This window comes from Epinephelus moara, chromosome 7 (genome assembly GCF_006386435.1).
Source record: "Epinephelus moara isolate mb chromosome 7, YSFRI_EMoa_1.0, whole genome shotgun sequence".
Classification (NCBI taxonomy): domain Eukaryota; kingdom Metazoa; phylum Chordata; class Actinopteri; order Perciformes; family Serranidae; genus Epinephelus; species Epinephelus moara.
In genome coordinates, this window is record NC_065512.1 from 32,891,582 (window position 1) to 32,911,060 (window position 19,479).

General features: G+C 40.6%; 1 protein-coding gene across 2 annotated transcripts in view; it reads left to right on the forward strand.

The window, feature by feature from the left end:
• The window catches only part of tmeff2a (transmembrane protein with EGF-like and two follistatin-like domains 2a), a 154,840-nt gene that overhangs the window by 70,374 nt on the left and 64,987 nt on the right, over positions 1-19,479 (forward strand). For both annotated transcript variants that reach the window (XM_050049849.1, XM_050049850.1), the window contains exon 4: positions 9,745-9,771. In XM_050049849.1, the coding sequence (XP_049905806.1) occupies positions 9,745-9,771 (27 nt within the window). The remainder of the gene's footprint in view (positions 1-9,744; positions 9,772-19,479) is intronic.

The following is a 19,479-nucleotide window of genomic DNA, read 5'->3' on the forward strand; positions in this document are numbered from 1 at the left end:
TATATATATATATATGGAATTTCTCAATTGTGGGATCAATAAAGGTGTAGCTTATCTTATCTTATATGTATATATATATGTACATGTATGTGTGTGTATATATATATATATATATATATATATGTATATAATTTATTTTTTTCAGTCAGTTGGGAATTTCTGCAGCAAGGTAAAGCAGTGAAAATCTTCTAAATATAGGGTACACATTGACATTTACATGCATTTAGCTGTTGACCCCATCCACAGCAGTACATTGCTCAGCTTCTCTATCGGTGCTCCTGCCTGCTTCTCGAAACTTGAGGCATGCTGATTGACATCTATGTTATACACTGACCATGGATAAGTACCTCATATGACTTTGTTTGATTAGTGTGAATACTGTGCACCATACCCGTACATGATAAGTCGATCCATACCCAGGTCCACTTGAAAAGGTGGTCTAGAGAATGGTTCATATGTATTCAGGTACAGTTGGCATCAAGTGTGAAAACCAACTGTACCAAAACATGGAAGTGACTGCTATTTAACAAGTGGTAGTCGGCAAGTAGAGTCACAAAGGCATTTCTCAACACTGCTGGTCTCCTCCGATATCCGCGTATGCGCACAGCATATGCCAGTCCAATGCTCTGAACTGCACGGCCCTGGGTGATAACGTAGGACGACAGGCGAGAGGGTCGTTCTTGACATTGTCTCCAAAATATGAACAATAATATGTATAATGCAAGGTTGCCTCTATTGTATGAGCTTTGGATTTTGCGACTGGCATGCTTACATTGTTGTGAAAACTTAAATTTGTCACATACATGATGACGCAAGTGTATACATGTACAGAACAACGGGCACCGTATGAATAAATTGTCCCTAATATGAGAAAGCACTTACATAAGTTTTATGGAATTGTAGATGCTACATTTTCCTAATTTTTCTTTTTGTAGCACCGAAAGAAATATTGCGTAAGTTGGATTTAAATCATCACCTCAAATAGTTATACTTAACATCATTGCAAACATTACCTATTACCACCTCCAGCAGATGCAGAGCAACATCAGCATAAATTTTACAATGTATTCCTGGTCACCTGATGAATGTAAGTCCAATATTAACTCCCCTTTTAGCTCTGTTTTGGTCTCTGCCAACTCTCTGCCAAATCTGCTTATAGATGTAGTAGCCAGAAGTTATGTCAGTGTCTCACACTGATTTCTTTGTCCCCTGTGGTTTTAGTTTTTGGTTATTTTCAGCATTGTCCACACAGCCATGTTACAGCCAGCTCTGTCAGCCACTGAGTACTGACATGGAATCAAAATGGGTTGAAGAAACTTCATTATATACTGCCTCAGCTGTAGACGATAAGGAAGAGCACTAGTTATTTACTTTTCCTATTTGATTGTAAACCTTTACATACTTGTGACCCATCTCATCAGATCTCTTCTCGTGTTTACTGTATTGCCACTTGACAGCACAGTTTCATGTGCTCTCATTAACCCTCTTGGATGCTATTGAGGCCAAACGGCCAGACGTTAGAGTCTGCTGTCATTCCAAACAGTAAACAGGAAGCCTGCTGAGGTGTCAGTTTCATGCTAAGTGACGACACTGAGGCATAGACAAACATGATACCAAAACCTTCTGGGTTTTTTTGTTCCCAAGGAAATGCTTCTTGGAAAGGCTGCTGTAGAAAAGTTTAGACATCATGCAAAATGTTATATCACAGAGGTTTGGGTTTGTGCTATCTTACAAAGTGGGGCATTTTAGCCCATTATTGACTTTTTCAATGCGACATCTGTCAGATGAAGAAGCAAATTTACACTTCCTTTATTCCAGTTCATTCCAGTCTTTATTATCTTCATGTCACCGACAGATAAGAACGTTCTGATTTAGAGGCCGATAACAGGAAGAGCTCTCAGCGGTACAAAGCCAGTGAGAGCTGATTACCACAGGATGGTACCACTTTCCTATCACATCAAGTGCTAGCCCAGCACAGTGAGGAGCATTAGCTTAGCGGAGTGAAACAAACCAAGCGTTCTATTTTCCCCAAAGGAGAGAGTTAAGCTAAGGCAAGCGCTAACATAGCACTTTCCAACTCACTTCACATATTCGAACCGTGTAACTTTAAGGAAGTCATTAAATAGGGAGGTGGGAGAGGTTTTAATTGACACATTGTTAAAATGTTGATGACATATTAAATCACCATTTTGTCGCTCTGCAGTCCCTGAGCGCCAACAGATGACAGGAGCCATATGTTTATGATGATTTAGGAAGCACACTCTGGGTTTGTGTAGACCTGGAGCTAAATGAGAATCAGTGTAATGGTGTCAGTATAATCACACATGCAATTCAGGAGAAGTCATCAATACACCACTAATTCTCTGTGTACACAAAAATCCATGTCTCCTCATTGCTAATTAGCTGCAAATTCAATCTGAATTCTAAGTACTTTAAGTAATGATAATCTAATACATTATTGATCTGTAGGGAGATTTTCTTTTTGCTTGCTGGCCTCCAGGGAGGTCAGAGGTGAAGATGAGCTACAGAGAAGCACCCCATGGGGGATTCAAGGTCTCTGTCAAGGACATTTTAGGAAACTGTCACCAGACTGGAACATCAGATGATTCTGAAAAATTCTGTGGAGCAACACGTTTTTAAAAATTGTGCTCTCTGCAGTATCTTAGCATGGGAACTATGGTATAGTTAGTGTCAGGAATATAATTGCAAGCATTACTTGCAGGTCTCTTACCTGTTCACACCCCACCACCTCCACATCAGTGGTGTAGTCTTTGTGATATGTAAGTATATGCCTTATACCCACAAAAGGTGGATTTGTATGTTGGCTCTATGCAGAACCTCTGCCATAGCGTACGAACGCCATTGTGAGCACTAATACTTGTGCAGTGATGTGTCTGTGTTGTTGGGTTTCTGTGAAGTTCCATGAGGTTTGATTAATGCAAAACCCATCGAAAATACATTTTAAACATGGCTTAGTGACATTATCTTACTCAAGTACACAAACAGGCTTTATTCTAACTTGCAAGATACACAGACAGAACAATTGTCTTTTGCAGAACACATCTTCCCCACAAATACAACATGCTGATGTTAATAGCTCAAGTCTATAGCTTTACACATTGTATAAATTAGCCTTGCAGCTAGCAGACTTTTTCTCTACCAATATGTAGCCACACAGGACTTAAAATGCCATTGTGTGGGGGCTTTATCATCTTTACAATTTATTCTTTCTAATCTGTGAAGTTAAAGTAAATAGAAGCATTTTATCCACTGGGGGAAATGGTTTTCGCTTAACAAAAATATAGGTCTACGTTGCTGCGATGTGTAGTTACATTTTTGCAGTGGTGCACGTCAGACTATGCTGTGGCTACAATGTAGGAGTACACAGAGCTTATGCCACACCCTTGGCACAGCATCGATTTGACACAGAAGTACAAATCCCGCTTTAGAAAGCTCCAGAATTTCCATATACTCATGTATATGCAACAATATAACAACATACTTTTGTGACACAACTTTCATTTCAGTAACTTGTTTATGCAAACAAAGGGTCGAGTGATGTGATAGCAAACTAAACTAATGCTGCAGAACATACAGAGACACTCTTATGTCTTTCCTCGCCCCCACCGCACTGAGCTCAGCACGCAGTGGTAAAATTGTTGAGTAGTAGTAGTAAATGTACAGTGTAGGTTTAAGTTTGAATAAACACTGCAGTTCCTCAAGACCCAAGTGAAGAGTCCTGCTTCTTGAATGCTGAATAAAATGAAGCTGGTCCACATTAACCTTGGCCCTGGGGGCAAAACAAGCAGTGGTGCCCCCAGGTGCATCCAATATGCACATCCAATATCCTAAAGATACTGGGCTGGATGGGACTGTGCAGCTGAAAGCATTCTCTAATGGCAATCAGCAAGGAAACTTCAGCAATTTGATCAAATTATAGTGCAATATAATGATGGCTGGAATGTCTCCCACTTCTAAGATTGTAATTTGGGATCTGTGTTCTAACTAGAAAGCTAATTGGTCAGGAAGATATAAGATTTTTGCAGAATCCCGGGATCCGCCAACCCCTGGGGTCAGCGGATTAAAAACCCATGTTTCCTACTGAGCTGAAAATGTTCCTATCAAGTTCTGCTTTGATGGAGCATAATTTCAAAGGTGCAAAAAAACTTGCTCTACATCTCCCCAGACAGCCACTGTAGCCTTTAAAGCTGCAAATACTGAAGATTTAGATTTGTACATGCCACAGCTCAGCGTCACAAAATGTGAGGAAATAATCTGCCTCTTGTTGCTGTTGGAAATATATCACATTGGTTGTGTTTGCGAGTATATAAGTACTATATGGATTTATGCACCCTGGGGATTTGAAGTTTTTGTACAAAGACAGAAGTATGGTCGTGTATCACAGAAAAATCACTTACAAGGGTTCACAGCTAAGATAGCCCGTTAGAATATGAGTGTCATTTTTACACAGACTCACAAACAGTTTGATACACGAAACTGCCCGCTGTGCAGAGTGTCTGTTAACATCACTGCAGCCATGTGTTCTATTGATGTCCAGCTTACAATCATTAACAATAGAAGGTGGAAAGTGTGCCCATACAAGCAAGAAGCAGTGTGTGTGTGTGTGTGTGTGTGTGTGTGTGTGTGTGTGCGTGGGTGTGTGTGTGTGTGTGTGTGTGTGTGCGTATGCGTGTGTGTGTGTGTGCAATGCCTCTGATGTTAGCAGCACAGTAAGGTTAATAACAGTTCCCTCAGGTTTCCTCTTTCCTTCTATCTGCTTCTTCCCTCTTCTAATCAATCGCTCCAAAACCTAGAAAAAAACAAAATCACTTCATTCATCCATTGTCTGTGGAGGTAACTTTTTTTTTTTCTCTCTTGGCACTCCTCCTCTGTTCTCTTACTCGCTCTTCAGTGCCTCTCACAAAATAAAATTGTGTGGTATCTCCTCTTTGTGACCCTTCATTTGGCAGACAAGCGGGCAGAAAAGTACGCCTGTGCCTATCTCCCTTGCCATTTTGTTCTATTTTTCTAATGCCAGTCTTTCTCTCCTGAAACCTCTGCCCTTGTACAGATACTAAAGGTTTTTATTGATCTCCCATGGACCCCTTCTGACTTTTGCCTGATCCTCCAAGCTAAGCCTTTTCATGAAACACTGCACATTTAGTGTCCCACGTGTACCAAGGTCACTGAAATTCTGCAGATTTAAAAGGAGGTAAGACAGAGGAGGGCAGTTTTTGTAGAGAGTGTGCATTGAGATTTTTTTCCAACATTAAAGGTGCCCTGTGATTTTTTATTTATTTCTTTTTTGCAAACAAACAAACAATACAAGTTTCTATTTCCCTTGAGTCTCACTCAACAAAATGTAGTGTCTATCATAGCAAACGTGTTGTGTGCATTTCCTTCCTAATTAAACACTTGCCATGATGGTTTTTAAATTTCACATTGTTTTCATCAGTAAAAAAAAAACTGAAATCAGTAGAGGGAATGTGTGTGCGTAACCCAGATGTGCATGTGTGCCAATGTATCCTTTAGTGCAAGCACAACACAATCTTAACAAGGGTCAACCTATATAAACACCACTCCAGAGTGCTAAAAGTAACCTTGGTACCTTTAAATACTTTTTCAATTGATTTTGGTTTTTGTTTACTGACTTAGACATGCAGTAATTCTGGCTTGGTACCCTGAGGTTACACCAGGGTGGCCTTACAGAGCCCTGTAAGAAAAACAGTGTTTCTGTAATGAAAGATCAGTTTTCTACTCTTCCATTCATTATGTAACACAAAAAATATTTCACTGGAGAATAGGGCTGGGATACATTTGCTTCATCTCTTAAATTGATTTTGCCTCATTCGTCATGCAGAGTTTAGTCTGATAAAATTTGAAACACACCTGTGAAACGTGTTAAAGGGATTCACCATGAAGACAGTTTTCAGCAGGAACTGACCCCTCTTTCAGCGAGTAGTGATAGTCCATTGTGGCCCTTTTATGACTGCATGCTGAGTAGGTTTATTGTTGTTTACTTGGATTAGTTTGGACCAGTTGTTCCCTTGGCAACAACTCATCCTCCTGGGGTCCATATTATAATATACTGTATAATACACAAGTTGTGCTGACTGATGATGATGTTGACTTACATTGCATATAAAACGATAATATACAACATTATCACAAGCACAATAAAATGGCATTAAAACCAAGTATATGGCAGAAAAACAAATAGAACAGTAAAACATTAAAATAATAATACATTTCTAGTCATATGCACATGCAGTACATACTGCAGAGAAACATACAAAACACTTATTTTGCCTATGGATGTTATGGGCCTGACTTCAGTTGTTTCTTTAAATATGTTAAATATGTATGGCAGATTATTCTATTAAATTGTTGAGTTTATTTGATATATATTTATATTCCTTGCTTTGGTCAAGCTCTCCTCACCTGCAATTTTTGAAAATTGTAGGTACTTCCAGAAGAACACAATTTTTATTACAGATAATAGGGTTGTTGCTTAGATAACCTGTAAGATGCTACTTGGAGTAAAACATGGGAGCATATTCTTTTAATAGAAACTCCACTTCCCATTTTGTAGCTGTATTATTTATGTGACTGTGCAAGGAGTGAGTGCAAGGACTGGAATAGAGAGCAATGACAGTAAAAGTGCTTGAAAAAGTATCATTTACATCTTGTAGAATGATACCGCTAGCATGCTAGTCCAGCATCTTATGCTTGCAACCCATTTTGTCTCAGTGCACCAAGACATTTACCCTATCAGTTCTGCTCTGACTATGGCTCTACTCCCTGCACAGTGAGCCAACCATCTTGTTGCAGTTAGTGTATCAATTTAAAATCTTTGTGGGCAACTCCTTAGTCTCTCACTGTATCTAATAAAGTAACCCCAAACCAGATGAGCAGAGTCTCTCATCTGACCTCACAGGAGCCAATTATTAATCACAGTCCCCCTTTTTCAGTCCAGTTAGCTACACTGTGATACTCTGCTTTCAGCTCCTGATGCTAGTATCATAGATGTATAAAATAATGGATATGAAAGGATTTGTGGACTCCTGTTTTGAAGCCTCAAGTTTTTGGTGGTCACCATTTTAGAATTTTGGAGCCTGAAATAACCATATTTGGATGTGAGAGTGGAGCTAACCCTAACTCTTAGCTGCTAGCTTGGTTAGCATGGTGCATTTACAGTCTCTACTTAACTGCGGTTATGCTTACGCTGATTTTTGCCAGGAAAAAAGGCTTAAAAGGATTAAAACTAAATGTGCTTACAGGGAAAATTAACATCTGACTCCTTAGAGGGTCTTTCAGTACAACTAATCATTCATTCGGTCGTCCTCAGACAAGCCCTCCATCGGCGTCTCCAGACATCCCCAGTGCTTTCTGCTCTTACATCTCTCTTTAGGACATCCACGTATATTGAGGTGGAACGTCGTTGTGAATGATGTCCATGTGTTGGCTCCTACAGCACTAGTTTACTGGCAGTGACTGGCCAGTCTCGTTCTCCTAAATGCTATTTTCTTGCTTAACTTTCATGAACTGAACACACACTAAAATACTGAGAGCTATGGCTACTCTGTGAAACTGGTAATGCCATGGTTTTATTACCTAACCAATGTTGTGGCTGTGGTAGTGACTTGTTAACGAATGCCATCCACCTGTCACTCAAAGTGGCCATGCCTTCAAATATGCATGTAAAAAATGTAAGTTACAGTGAGCTATAGAAAATTTCACCCCCATTACAGTTGCCATTAATGTTGAAATTAGCCATAGAGACCATAACCTTTTTTTTGTACCAGCTTCAAGTGGCCATTAGCAGCTGTATTTTTTGCCACTGGGCGCCATCAGTGTGTAATGGTGCCTGATGGCATTGGGGAAATGCAGCAAGACAACAACAAAAGTTAAGGGGTGACAAGTCCAAGTAGGGTGGGTGGGTCCAACAATTACTGACTTTCCCCCGGGCGGCTGGTGTTCGCGTCCCATACGATTGTAAAGCCAAACCCTGTTATTTTTTTCTCTACCCAACCACTTGCTTTTATTGCCTAAACCCAACCACATGTGAGTGTTGACTAAACGTAACCAAGTACATTTGTTGTTGAAGGCAAAAAATGTCAATTTACAGTGTTTTACAGATGTAGTATGTTTATTGTGAAAGAGACTGTATGCAAACCGTGCATTTCCTGTGACAACACAAGTGTATTTTAAGTGGACAGAATAAGAGGCAGAAGTTGAAACGGCGTCCCAAACCATCAACAACCAATGCACCCAGGGTACCTTTCACGTCATATTTCAATGTGGAAAGTCTATGACCAAGCAGGGATATGTGACAAGGTCGGAGTGGGAATGTGCTGCTTTGTTAGTACTGACATCTAGACACCACGTTCCCCAACACCATTTGCATCATAACTCAATCTTGAAGCATAGTCAGAGTGTTAAATACTGACTCATTCATCAAATTGGGCTGCGGCTTTAAGAAATGTACAGTAATGTATCTTTCTGATGAGTTTTAGAGTATTGATTTATCTTAAAGCTACTATGTATGTGATGTATTCAGATGATAGTCTTTGTGTATGAACAAGATTTACAGTCCTGGTGTAACCTCATGCAGTCTGTGTTAAAGTCAGAACACTGATGTGTTTGGGTTGGACCCTCTGGGTTGAGAAGGAAAGGAGTGGGGGCATCTATTGCTGTCTTTCAAAGTGTGTTTTTTAATATTACCACGTCTCCTTCCACATGTGTACTATTCAAGAGACTAAATTATTCAATAAAAAGAAATCTGTCCATCAAAAGGAAAAAATATTTCTACTAAAATTAGAATTTCAAATTTGCCAGTAAAATAATACATTTCTGCTTTCATTTTGGAGGCAGTCCCACCTCAGTAATTCTTATCAGATCTTGACTGGTAGCTTTGAGACTCTCTTTCCCTTGGCACATCTGGCCGTCTGCTGCACTGACCTCAAAGAATCATCACACTGGAGACATGGTTTTATCCCGTCAGAAATGTATTTTATCGACCCAAAGCTTGTGTCATTAAAGTATCAGGACAGCTCGCTGGTCAGACTCCATTTGTTTTAGTGCGTGCACCTCTTCTTAAAAACCCCTCTCACATGAGTATTCATATGGAGCTGAGCTATTATCCCCCTCTAGTCCTCTGAGGCCCTGTGTCTGGTCTCTGGCCCTGGGCATTTTAGCTGATCGCTTTATGCTGCAGCTCAAGTTACACGGTGCCTGTTCTTCGAAGTGCTCATCAGTATCCCTTTCACAGCCATATTGTTAAACAGTCCAGTGAGCTCAATGTGTTTGAGGGAGCTTTACACAGATTCAGTGTGAGAGCCATGGAGAAGAAGTCGCTGACACACGAACACATTGGCAACTGGAGACATCGTGAGTGTCTTCCCACAGTCCTACAGCCAAAAGGTCCACAGTTGGAGGTGTTATAATCACTGTACTGTTGTAGAATGGAGAAGATGCTTGAAGCCTCAGGGCACCCTGCGCTTTTTTTCTTTCTGAAATCTGACTCCCAGTGTCACTTTTCCGCACCATCTTTAGAGAAATCTCATCCCGCTCAAATGCACCCACAAGTGCACAAAGTGTCTCAGTCTTCACACACATACACTCACAAGCACATACTTGCATTAGCCCAGACACGCACTTACATATGCAGACACACACACTTATTCAGCTAATGTCTGTGGCTGTGTGAGCCTCTGGTTAATAACTGTTTGTTCTCCTCCGCAGATGCGGGCTCAGGATCAGGAGACGACGGTAAGATTACTCATCTCCTCCTCCTCTGTTCTAACTCCACATGCATTGCTTTTTAATGCACCTCTCTGTGCTCATGGTCTTCCTCCACTTACACTTTGTCCGCAGCTCAGTAACATATGAGCAGACATGTTAACTGTAAGCCCAGACAACTTGAGTTTGTTTGAAGGACATTGTCACAATTCATGGCCCTGAACAAACAAACAAATTTGATTTGAATGTATTTAAAATTTGAAATATCATTCAATCATTTAACACATCAGATTATAAATATATTGAACATACAGCACACATTGGAATAATTTAAATGTATGTTTTCTTAACTCATAATGTTCAGTTGCTACTTTTTATTTTACTGCATCTATACATCTTTTTTTTTTTTTTTTTTTAAATTTAATTACCAACTTCAACAATCCCTGTCGGCTGGTATTGTTCTTACCAAGTTAGTCTGTGTGTGTTTCACCAGGGGGAAATATTCTTGGTAACATTGTAGTGGGAACTACCACAGAGGCAGTTTTGAGTATTTTAACAGGTGTATATATGTTTGTCTGTCTTTCTGTCTATTTGTCTGTGACAGATTTTGTCAACACGATAGCAACTGTGCATTTATAGGTGTGTACAGTAGTTGAGATCAAAATGAAGTGCGAAGATAGGTGTGAACCGAGCAAGGGGGGTAGGAAGAAGGTTGTGTATTAATGTATCATGGCTGGAGTTCAGTAGAGATCAAAAAATGGTCTCTCAACTCCAATTTATGTCAAATCAGAATTGATTGTTCAACATGAATATTCGACTATATTTTCCATATAGAGTTTAAAAGTTTGAACGGGGTTCAGTAGGACATTCGGTGTGACAGTGACATTCATGTCATATAGTAAAAACACTAACTACTCTAACGACAGAACAGCAAAGTGCAACAATAATTTTTCAGATGCTAGATATCAACTAAAAGCCAGAGACTGTATTGTACGAAGCTGCTGTGAGCTGTAAATTCATCACTTCTAAGCAGAAGGCAGATATATCTGCTTGACTGGGCAAATTCTCAACCCATCCAGGTAGCTGCCTCTGTGTCTGCAGCTATTCTCAACCCATCCAGGTAGCTGCCTCTGTGTCTGCAGCTGCCTGTACTGAAGAGTAGCATTAAAGAGAGGAGCGCTCAGGCTGCAGCCAAATCTGAGGACTGAAACGCCCCCAAAAATGACTGCTCGACTTGAAGGAATCTGGGTCAACTTAGTGGTCTTTGACTTATGATTTAGATCTCCAACTTTCAGCGGGCAGCCCTACTATAATAAATACTGTTATTTTATTAATTGATCACATGACAACTTGCATGTGAAAGGGGTCACACCTAGTGATAATTATCAGCCAGCAGTGTTTTAGCATCTTTGAGCTGATTGTTTTGGTTTGATGGCCTGCAATGCATGTTTTGGTTCTTTCTCACAACTCGTTCAGATGCAGCAGGCAGCTGTCTTTTTTTTTTTTTTTTTTTTTTTTTTTTTTTAAAGATTATTTTTTGGGCTTTTTGCCTTTAATGTACAGGACAGTGTGAAAGGACAGAGGACAGAGAGAGTGGGGGGATGACATGCAGCAAAGGGTTGCAAGCTGAGTCGAACTTGCGACCGCTGCAGCGAGGCATCACCTCTATACATGGGGCGCTGGCACTATCCACTAAGCTACCGATGCCTCGCAGGCAGCTGTCTTTAACGAGAAAAAAAAAACAAAAAAACAACTCAGTTAATGACTAGTTAGTGAACATAGTGGACCCCTCATTAGCAAGATATATCCCTCATATAAACTTAAAAACATGACCCACATATGAATAATGTGAAACCATTTCTTCTAGATGTGTAATTAGGCAACTATTTGCTAATACGTACGCCAAAGCAACTTTATAACATCTTAATATGTCAGTTGTTTTTAAAGCATGTTTCTACTACCCCCAGATGGCCATTTGTGATAAGATGAGATAAGATAAGATAAAGGTTTCTTGGTCCACTAAGGGGAACTCTGGGATAAATCGAGAAAAAAAAAAAAAAAAAAAGAGTAAAATAATAGAGTCAGCAAGTCTATGTTACCAACATTACTAGAAAGAACAGACAACACCAGTCTTTATGAATGTAGCTTTCTAATCTGATGCCAGGTGGGACAACTCTCCAAGCAATAAAAGAGCTTCCTTTGCCTGCTGACATTCTTTGTTTTGCTATATCTATTTCAATACACATTTCATTGCCTAATCATTTTTTGTCAAATTCATTTCTATATTTGCAGGGTAATTCAGCAGGAAGCAGGGAGTGTTTACAAAGAAAAAAAACATCTCAAAATAGCCTTGATTGCATCATAAAGGAATGTTTTTATGTACACACTGATTCATATTTTAATGGTCTTTGCTCACGACTGCTGCAGTGAATGATAATGTAACTGTGACAGAAAATTATTGGAATAAAAACAAGGGCTTGTGATGGATTTCCTGTCTCAAGCTATTTTTAAGCCTCAGCAAGATCATTTTCAGATCATCCTGAAATTTATGGCCTGGAAGGCAGGAAGTAATTTGAAAAACTGATAGGATGGGTTGAAAAACGGTCAGCAATTACACAACTTTTGTGTACACAGTTCACTAAAGCATTATTGGCACGGCCTTGTGGGAAACCTAATCTTGAACTGATTAATTTGAGGGGTTTTTTTTGTTGTACATGGGAGGCTCAAAATACAAATCCACTTACACAGCACATGTGCACTGCCTCTGTAATTGTCCCACAGCAAACATTTGGGGCTGGTTTATAAAAGACTTGCAAAGACTACACGTGTCACAGAAACCTCATCACTTCAGCTTTCTTATTTAGGATTGTGCACATGTTTCATTTTCTCCTCCTTACGCTGCTGAATGAAAGGGAGCCACAGTGGATGTTTTCTCAGAATGGTGTGTGACCAACATTGCGAATAATAAATGCTGCAGCTAAAAGAGGATGTGAGTTAGGAGGGGATGATAAGTGTGTGAGCGTTTATTGTAATGATGGAGAAGAGCTTAGGGCTGCGAGTGACTTTTTATGAATAACTTTTGTGTGAGTAACTAATCATGTATAAACCTCCAGCTGAATAATAATGCGTCATTCAAGTAAGACTCTAATTTGTTGCCTAATTGACTAACAAGACTGAGCTCTAACATCAGCCCAGTCAGTACACAGTCTTTAGTCGAGCTCATGTGTCAGTGCTTGTTTGTACGAATGCATATATTTACTCTGGTCCATCTCTATCTGCCGTCCTGTGTTTGCCCATGCCGTTCCTTCATTAACTGTCATGCATGGAGCATCAGCAAGCATATATGAGAGAGAGATTGGAAAAGAGATTAGTTCCCCCCAAAAAAGATGGCAGACAGACGGATGAACGAGCGGAAATGAAACTGGTGCTAGGTCAACAAGAGACAGAGAGAGAGAGAGAGAGAGAGAGAGAGAGAGAGGGAAGGAGAGGGTGGGGGTGGGGGGTGTGGATAAAGAAATGGCCCGAGGAAAGTCGCAAAATAGATAACAGAACTGAGGAAACAGAAGGCGAGTGATACAGAGATGGAGGGAGAGAAGGAGGGCAGGCAGCGATAAGAAACATGAGGAAGGAGAAACAAAATGAAATGTGCATTTTCATATGTCTTCCAAACACAGTATTCACAACATTTGCTGTGTTTTACATTCAGCTTTGGCTTTTGACAAGGATCCCTGTGACGCAGCAGCGCAAGAAGCATAAGCTAAACTTGCACTGTTTATTCACATGTGGGTTGTAAAAACTGACACGAGCATTTGTCTCTTTTCTCTTTATTCTGTCAAGCAATGCCATTTAAGTCTAACTCCGCGCTGTGTTGTGTATTGGACAAAGATCACACATCCCGGGAGTGTTTTTCAGCAACAAGGCACCATCATAACTTCCTTGCAATTGTAGGGAAACAAAAGCATTCAGAGGATCTTTCGTATATAAATACTCTGTGCCTTTCCAGGGAAAAGTCTAGAATGAAATGTGAGAAACAAAAAGATGACTAACATTGTCAGGAAATAAATTAAAAACCAAACTATTGATGATTGGTTTTATTCCATATACTAAAACACATGACACAAATGTGCGTGCATTACTAAAATTCATCAGGAAATTGCAATATAGTCACATGACTTATGTCCGTTGCAGTCTAGAAGTCTAAGCAAGAAAGCAGGCAGGAAAAGGAAATGACTTGTATATGCTACTAATCAGAAACAGAATCAAAATACATAACTGATCCCCGTGGGGAAATTGTGACACTATCCCATTTTAACATGAACACACCTAATGAAAAAAAATACTATACATACATAAAAAATATATAGTAAAAAAAAACACTCAAATTCAGAAACAAAACTTAGACATGTCCTAGAAAGGATGTTTCACTATACTTAAAGCAGCTGTGCGGAACTTTACGTTTTCGTTGATTATAGCGCCCCCTTTGGTCGAAGCGGTATGACACCCACAGCCTGGTGTCGTAAAATTCCAACTGCAGCCGGCATTTGGCTTCATTCGTAAAATCTCAACTGCAACCGGCAATTACTGCATGCATCCATTTTGGAGAGCAAGAGGAAAATCATAAATGTTCTGGTGTAGTGTCTGAATTTCTTTTAAACTGAGGACAACTGCCTGCTGTATATTTGTGTTCATGGTCACAGTCACAGATAATCTTGTGGCGTTTGTTGTGACGTTACTAGACAAAAGCAGTTCACATCAACTGACGTTACATTTAGCTTGCTTATAACTTCCATGTTGTCATATATTGAAGTAAATGACAGGACTGGTGAATGCCCGACCGAGGTTTACACGCGTTTGGGCTCGAGCCCTATCACTGTCCCGTTTAGCCTTCTTCTGTTTGTTTTCTTTTAGATGGTGCTCCATTGTTATCCGCCATGACATCAAAAGTACATCTCAGATACCTATAGATACATCTGGTAAAAATGTTATGTGTTCAGCAATGCCCGTTGCGTACCGCTTACTCAAAGAACACTCTCTGTAAACATGGCTCCTTCTTCTTCTGTGGTTTAATGGCTGCGGGCCGCTGCGGGCGTGCAGAATCACTTCCGCCTCCGGGTGCCGTATTCTTGTTTGCTGACTTCCACTGTGTCCGACCCGACCGAGGCTACGCTAAATAGCCATATAGAGAAAGGCTTTTTTGTCGCTGTTGGATTCAAATAAATATGCGGATCTTGGGGGGGTTGATACGAACTAGGGGCACTTTTATAAATGGTAGAAAGTTCCGCACAGCTGCTTTAATTACTCAACATCCATTTTTTCATCAGTCTTTCAAAACTATTCAGAGGTTGTGGAGATTTAATTTATTTAGTAGTTGCAGGGTTCTAATGTTAAACACCTGGTCTCCTTCTGTAAGGAGGGGGGCAGTTAGGAGATTGCTACCTGTGGAGAGCAGGCAGCAGCAAGGCTCATAGGGTGTGAGTAAATCTATAATGTATGGAGGTGCAAGGCCATGTCAAGCTTTAAAAGTAATTAGTAAAAGTTTAAAACCAATTCTATGCCTAACAGGTGGGCAGTGTAGTGTTACAAAGACGGGACTGATGTGGTTCTTGGAATGAGATATAGGACACCACTCATTTTTACATTTATCTTTTGTTCTAGGTATACAGCTTATCCAGGTGTATTACGACCCTGAAAATTATTACAACAGAACATAGACATGCATAAACATTTACTTGCATTTGACTGTTTGCATACTTGATTAAACGGTGTTAATGTGCTCTAACACAAGCTGAAAACTTTGTTCACAATAGCACATCCACCTGTGTGCTATTTGCCCACTGTGTGGGTGCTGGTCCTTGATGCTTCAGAGTTTAGACTAACATTAGCAGCTCTGTATTGCTCTTTATTCGATTTCGGGAAGTTCACACTCCAGCAGCCCCAGCAATGTTACCAGAGATAGTGTTGCATTTGCCGAACACTTCAGTTAGTCCTCATCCTGAAAGCCTTTGCTGTCGTAATACTAAAGTTGAAACACAGCATGTGAAATTACAACCAAATATCCAGCCTCTGTTAAAAAAGAGGTGTTGCTTTAGCTTTATGGTCAGTCTCAGCGTCTCCCATGCATAAATGCTGTTTGTGTTATAGACTTACAAAATGCTCCATTCTAGCAGCAATGTTTCTGAAGTCCACTCTGTCAATGCAAGCGACAGGTCAGTCCTGCCACAAACTTTTCACAAACGTTCTCCTAATGAGCAGACTTATGCAAGAAAGTAAATCAAGTTTTAGCTCCCAAAATGTGAAAATATAATTACATTCACCTAGCATTTGTTTAAAGTGACTTAATGTGACAGATATGGCAAAAAAAATTAGCATAAACAGATTGTTGAAAAGTAAATGTTTCCTAGTGAATAGTCCAGAACAAAAAGAGGGAGTAAAGCTGGATGTAGATGCATTTCCGTATGTCGTAAAGTGCACAATTCTATATTAGAACGTATTTGCTCCCATAGAAATATATGAGGCTACAATATCATAAAGAGGGAGAGGAGCAGAAATGGACAGTGAAGCATCAGGCAGGGAAAGGGTGAAGAGTTTAGTGTCATTATTCACATTAAAATAAGCCATTTTTTTCTCTGAATATCCCCATGAAAGCTCATTATGAATGCTCACCTTTCGAGACCTCTGGGTGTTTTAAAGTAGAAGCTGGAGAACTGTCTGTATTCTCAAACTGTCAGATAAATTTGACGAATCGATCATTCAGCAGGAAAAGAGACAATTAAGAAAAAATAGCTCGGGGGCAGAGAGGGTATTTGTGCAGTAGAGGAGGGAGAGGCGAAAGAAGAGGGCAAGGACAGGAGGAGGAGAAACACAAACACAACCTATAAAGATAGAATCATAGCAGAGGTCAAAATAGATGGAGAGATACACTAGAAGAGACAGAGGGGAAGGAGGAGGGGAGGTGGAGAAAGAGGAGAGCTGCTGGTGTTTTATGAGCAGGGGAGAAGGTTAAAGAAAGTGGTTGTAAAAGGAGGGTCGGACTCCTATAGAGGAAACCAGCAGTGGAGAGCCATCCTGGTAAAAATCAAATGTATTTTAATGGCCAATGATAAATCTACACACATAAAGCTCCGGTCAGCTGGGTCGTTGCCAGTTTCATTGGCTGTATATGTGTGAATGTGTGTGTAGAGTGTGCAGGCTAGCTCCAATGCATGTGTGCTTAGTGTCTTCTCTTGTGTGTCTTTGAGATTTCTTTATCTAATAAGTAAGACCACAAGTCAACTGTGCAGGGAGAGGCCCTCAGGACATGAGTCTGGTCACATGGCCCCTTTAGTCAGAATCAGACATTTGTCCAAATCAAATTGTACAGTGGAGAAATTGAATTGCACTCCCATGATCATAGAGGGACAAAGGACAACCAAAGACTTAAACCTCAGAGATTTCTGTGGGTCTCAACAGGTCCTTTACAAGTGCATTTTTAAGCGAGGCAAACTGTGCGGGCAGCTCTGTGGAGCTGTAATGCTCACCTTCAATCTGTAAGAGAGACACCAGCTGAGCTCCAAAATGTGTTGGATTTTTGATAAAACATGTAAGACATGAGCTGCAGAGTATGTTATAAAGAAAAGTATTTATTTTTAACCATGTCAGTAGCATGGCTTCATAGATGGCAATGTCAACCTGTCCAGCACTTTGGTCCAGACTGAACGACTCGACAGCTACTGGATGGATAGCCATGAAATTTAGTACAGGTGGGAGCTGTCATCAAATGTGTCAGACAATGGAGTTGAGGAAGAGAGAGGCTCTCCCTGCCTTATACCAAATATAAAGAAACACAACTCCCCATTTAGTGAGATTGAGAAGTCCCACCACTTTAGCTCTCTGCTCCACTAACAGTTGAGCACAGAGGGACTCGCCCCTTTCCTGTTATACTTGGAGACGTATAAGCCCGGAAAACAAAACCAAATTTTAAGGATGGTAAAAAATGTTGCTGGGGGATTGTCACAATCTTGACAGACACATTATATTGTATATAGTCTCATCTTAAGCTAGCTCAAATCGCGTACTTCTGTACTTACACTTACTATTTTGAAAGCATAAGTGCGTTCACACTGAGAAGTATGGAAAAATGCAGTGCCCTATGAGTACCCGGACAGTGCAGTCAAAATGGTCAAAAAGTTGAGTGTGGAACTATGGACACTTCTCGCCCTCAATGGTCGCCATCTTGGCTACATTGCGGAGGGGGAGGGACCACTTTTCAAACTGGAAATAGCGGCCGAGGACTGTGCGACCGTGAACATCGTGTTTTTTGCACTAAGCACCACTATACTGTTGTCGGGTATAAGCCAGCAGTATGTTTATTTGTGTTAATTTAGCAGTCTGTAATGATTTGGTACCGCGAATGCTAATGCTGGTTTGCTAACTAGCTAATTTGCAGTCGTCATATCCGGTGAGTGCACAATGGCAGTGTTTGGTTTGAGACAACACTACCCTGTCGAAATTTGTGCACTACGCCAATGAGTACATAGTGCACACAGTATACTACATAGAAGTATACTAACGGAAGTATGTGATTTGAGACACACCATAGCTAAATAGCTAGCCTTCACCCTCTGTCTCCATTACGCAGAGAATGCCACACTTCTCCCTTTTTCGTTAAGACCAGAATGACTTTGCCTCAATTTGCGTTGTTTTGCCTTGTTTATAAAAGTTAACATTGTGAATACATCATCACATTTAAGTTCTCGATAAGTGAGTTGAAGCCCAAACCTGGCTCGTCTGAGATCATCACATGAAATACTGAGCCCCGGCCCGACCAAGCCCGAACCCTCCAAAAAGCACTAGTGGGCTTCTACACCCGGGACACACCGGCTGTGTGGTGGCGCAAGCCATGCATGTCTCCAGCAGAAAAAATAGACCAGCTCCGTGGATCACCGACTCCCTACGCTGTATACCCCATGAGAGAAGCTTCCTGCTCCAGCCAAGAGGCAGGACAGAGAGCCTGGCACGGAGCCTGGCTGCTCCCTCTCCTCTCACCCTGCAGGCCCTGAGACAAGAAGGAGCTACTCGCAGAATGTTCACTTATTAATATTATTTATTTTTTTAATAACGTTTTGTTTTGTTTTTTTCTTATCCACAGCCAGAGCCCTACCCAACATGGGCAATCAGCACGTATTTTCAGCCTGAAACTGGTCTGACCCGTTAGTCTTTTCCGGACCCGTAAGACTGGGGTTGAAATTTAGAATCCTACCTTACATTATGTTTTGTAGTGCTGTCGTCTTATAGGGGTACCCAGCTAAACAGAATCAGCATTGTGATGTTTCTGTTTCAAGCTTGTCCAATCTAGCAACAGTAACTAGAGGGGAGTGGGACTAAAAATCTGTCACTTGTTTACAGAAAGTGTGTCTTCTAACCCTTTTTCTGTGGCTGATCAGAGGTGTGTGGTTGGAAAGACCTCAAAGGTTTTCATTGCTCCCACTGGAGTTGCCGACAGCGAGGACTGGGTAGGAGATGCATGTTTGTCTCTGATAAGTTAACACACAGAGATGTTATCAGTGATGACATTATACAAATGTCAACCACATGGTGGGAAGAGAAGTCAGGGTGATCATCAAGTGATTATGATCCATCCTCTGGGAACCATGAATGTCTGTACAAAATTTAATATTATTTTTATTCTGGACCACACATGTGGACTGACTGCCTGTCACTAGAGCCGGTGCAGCTAGAATGACTTAAAATCAGTAATTT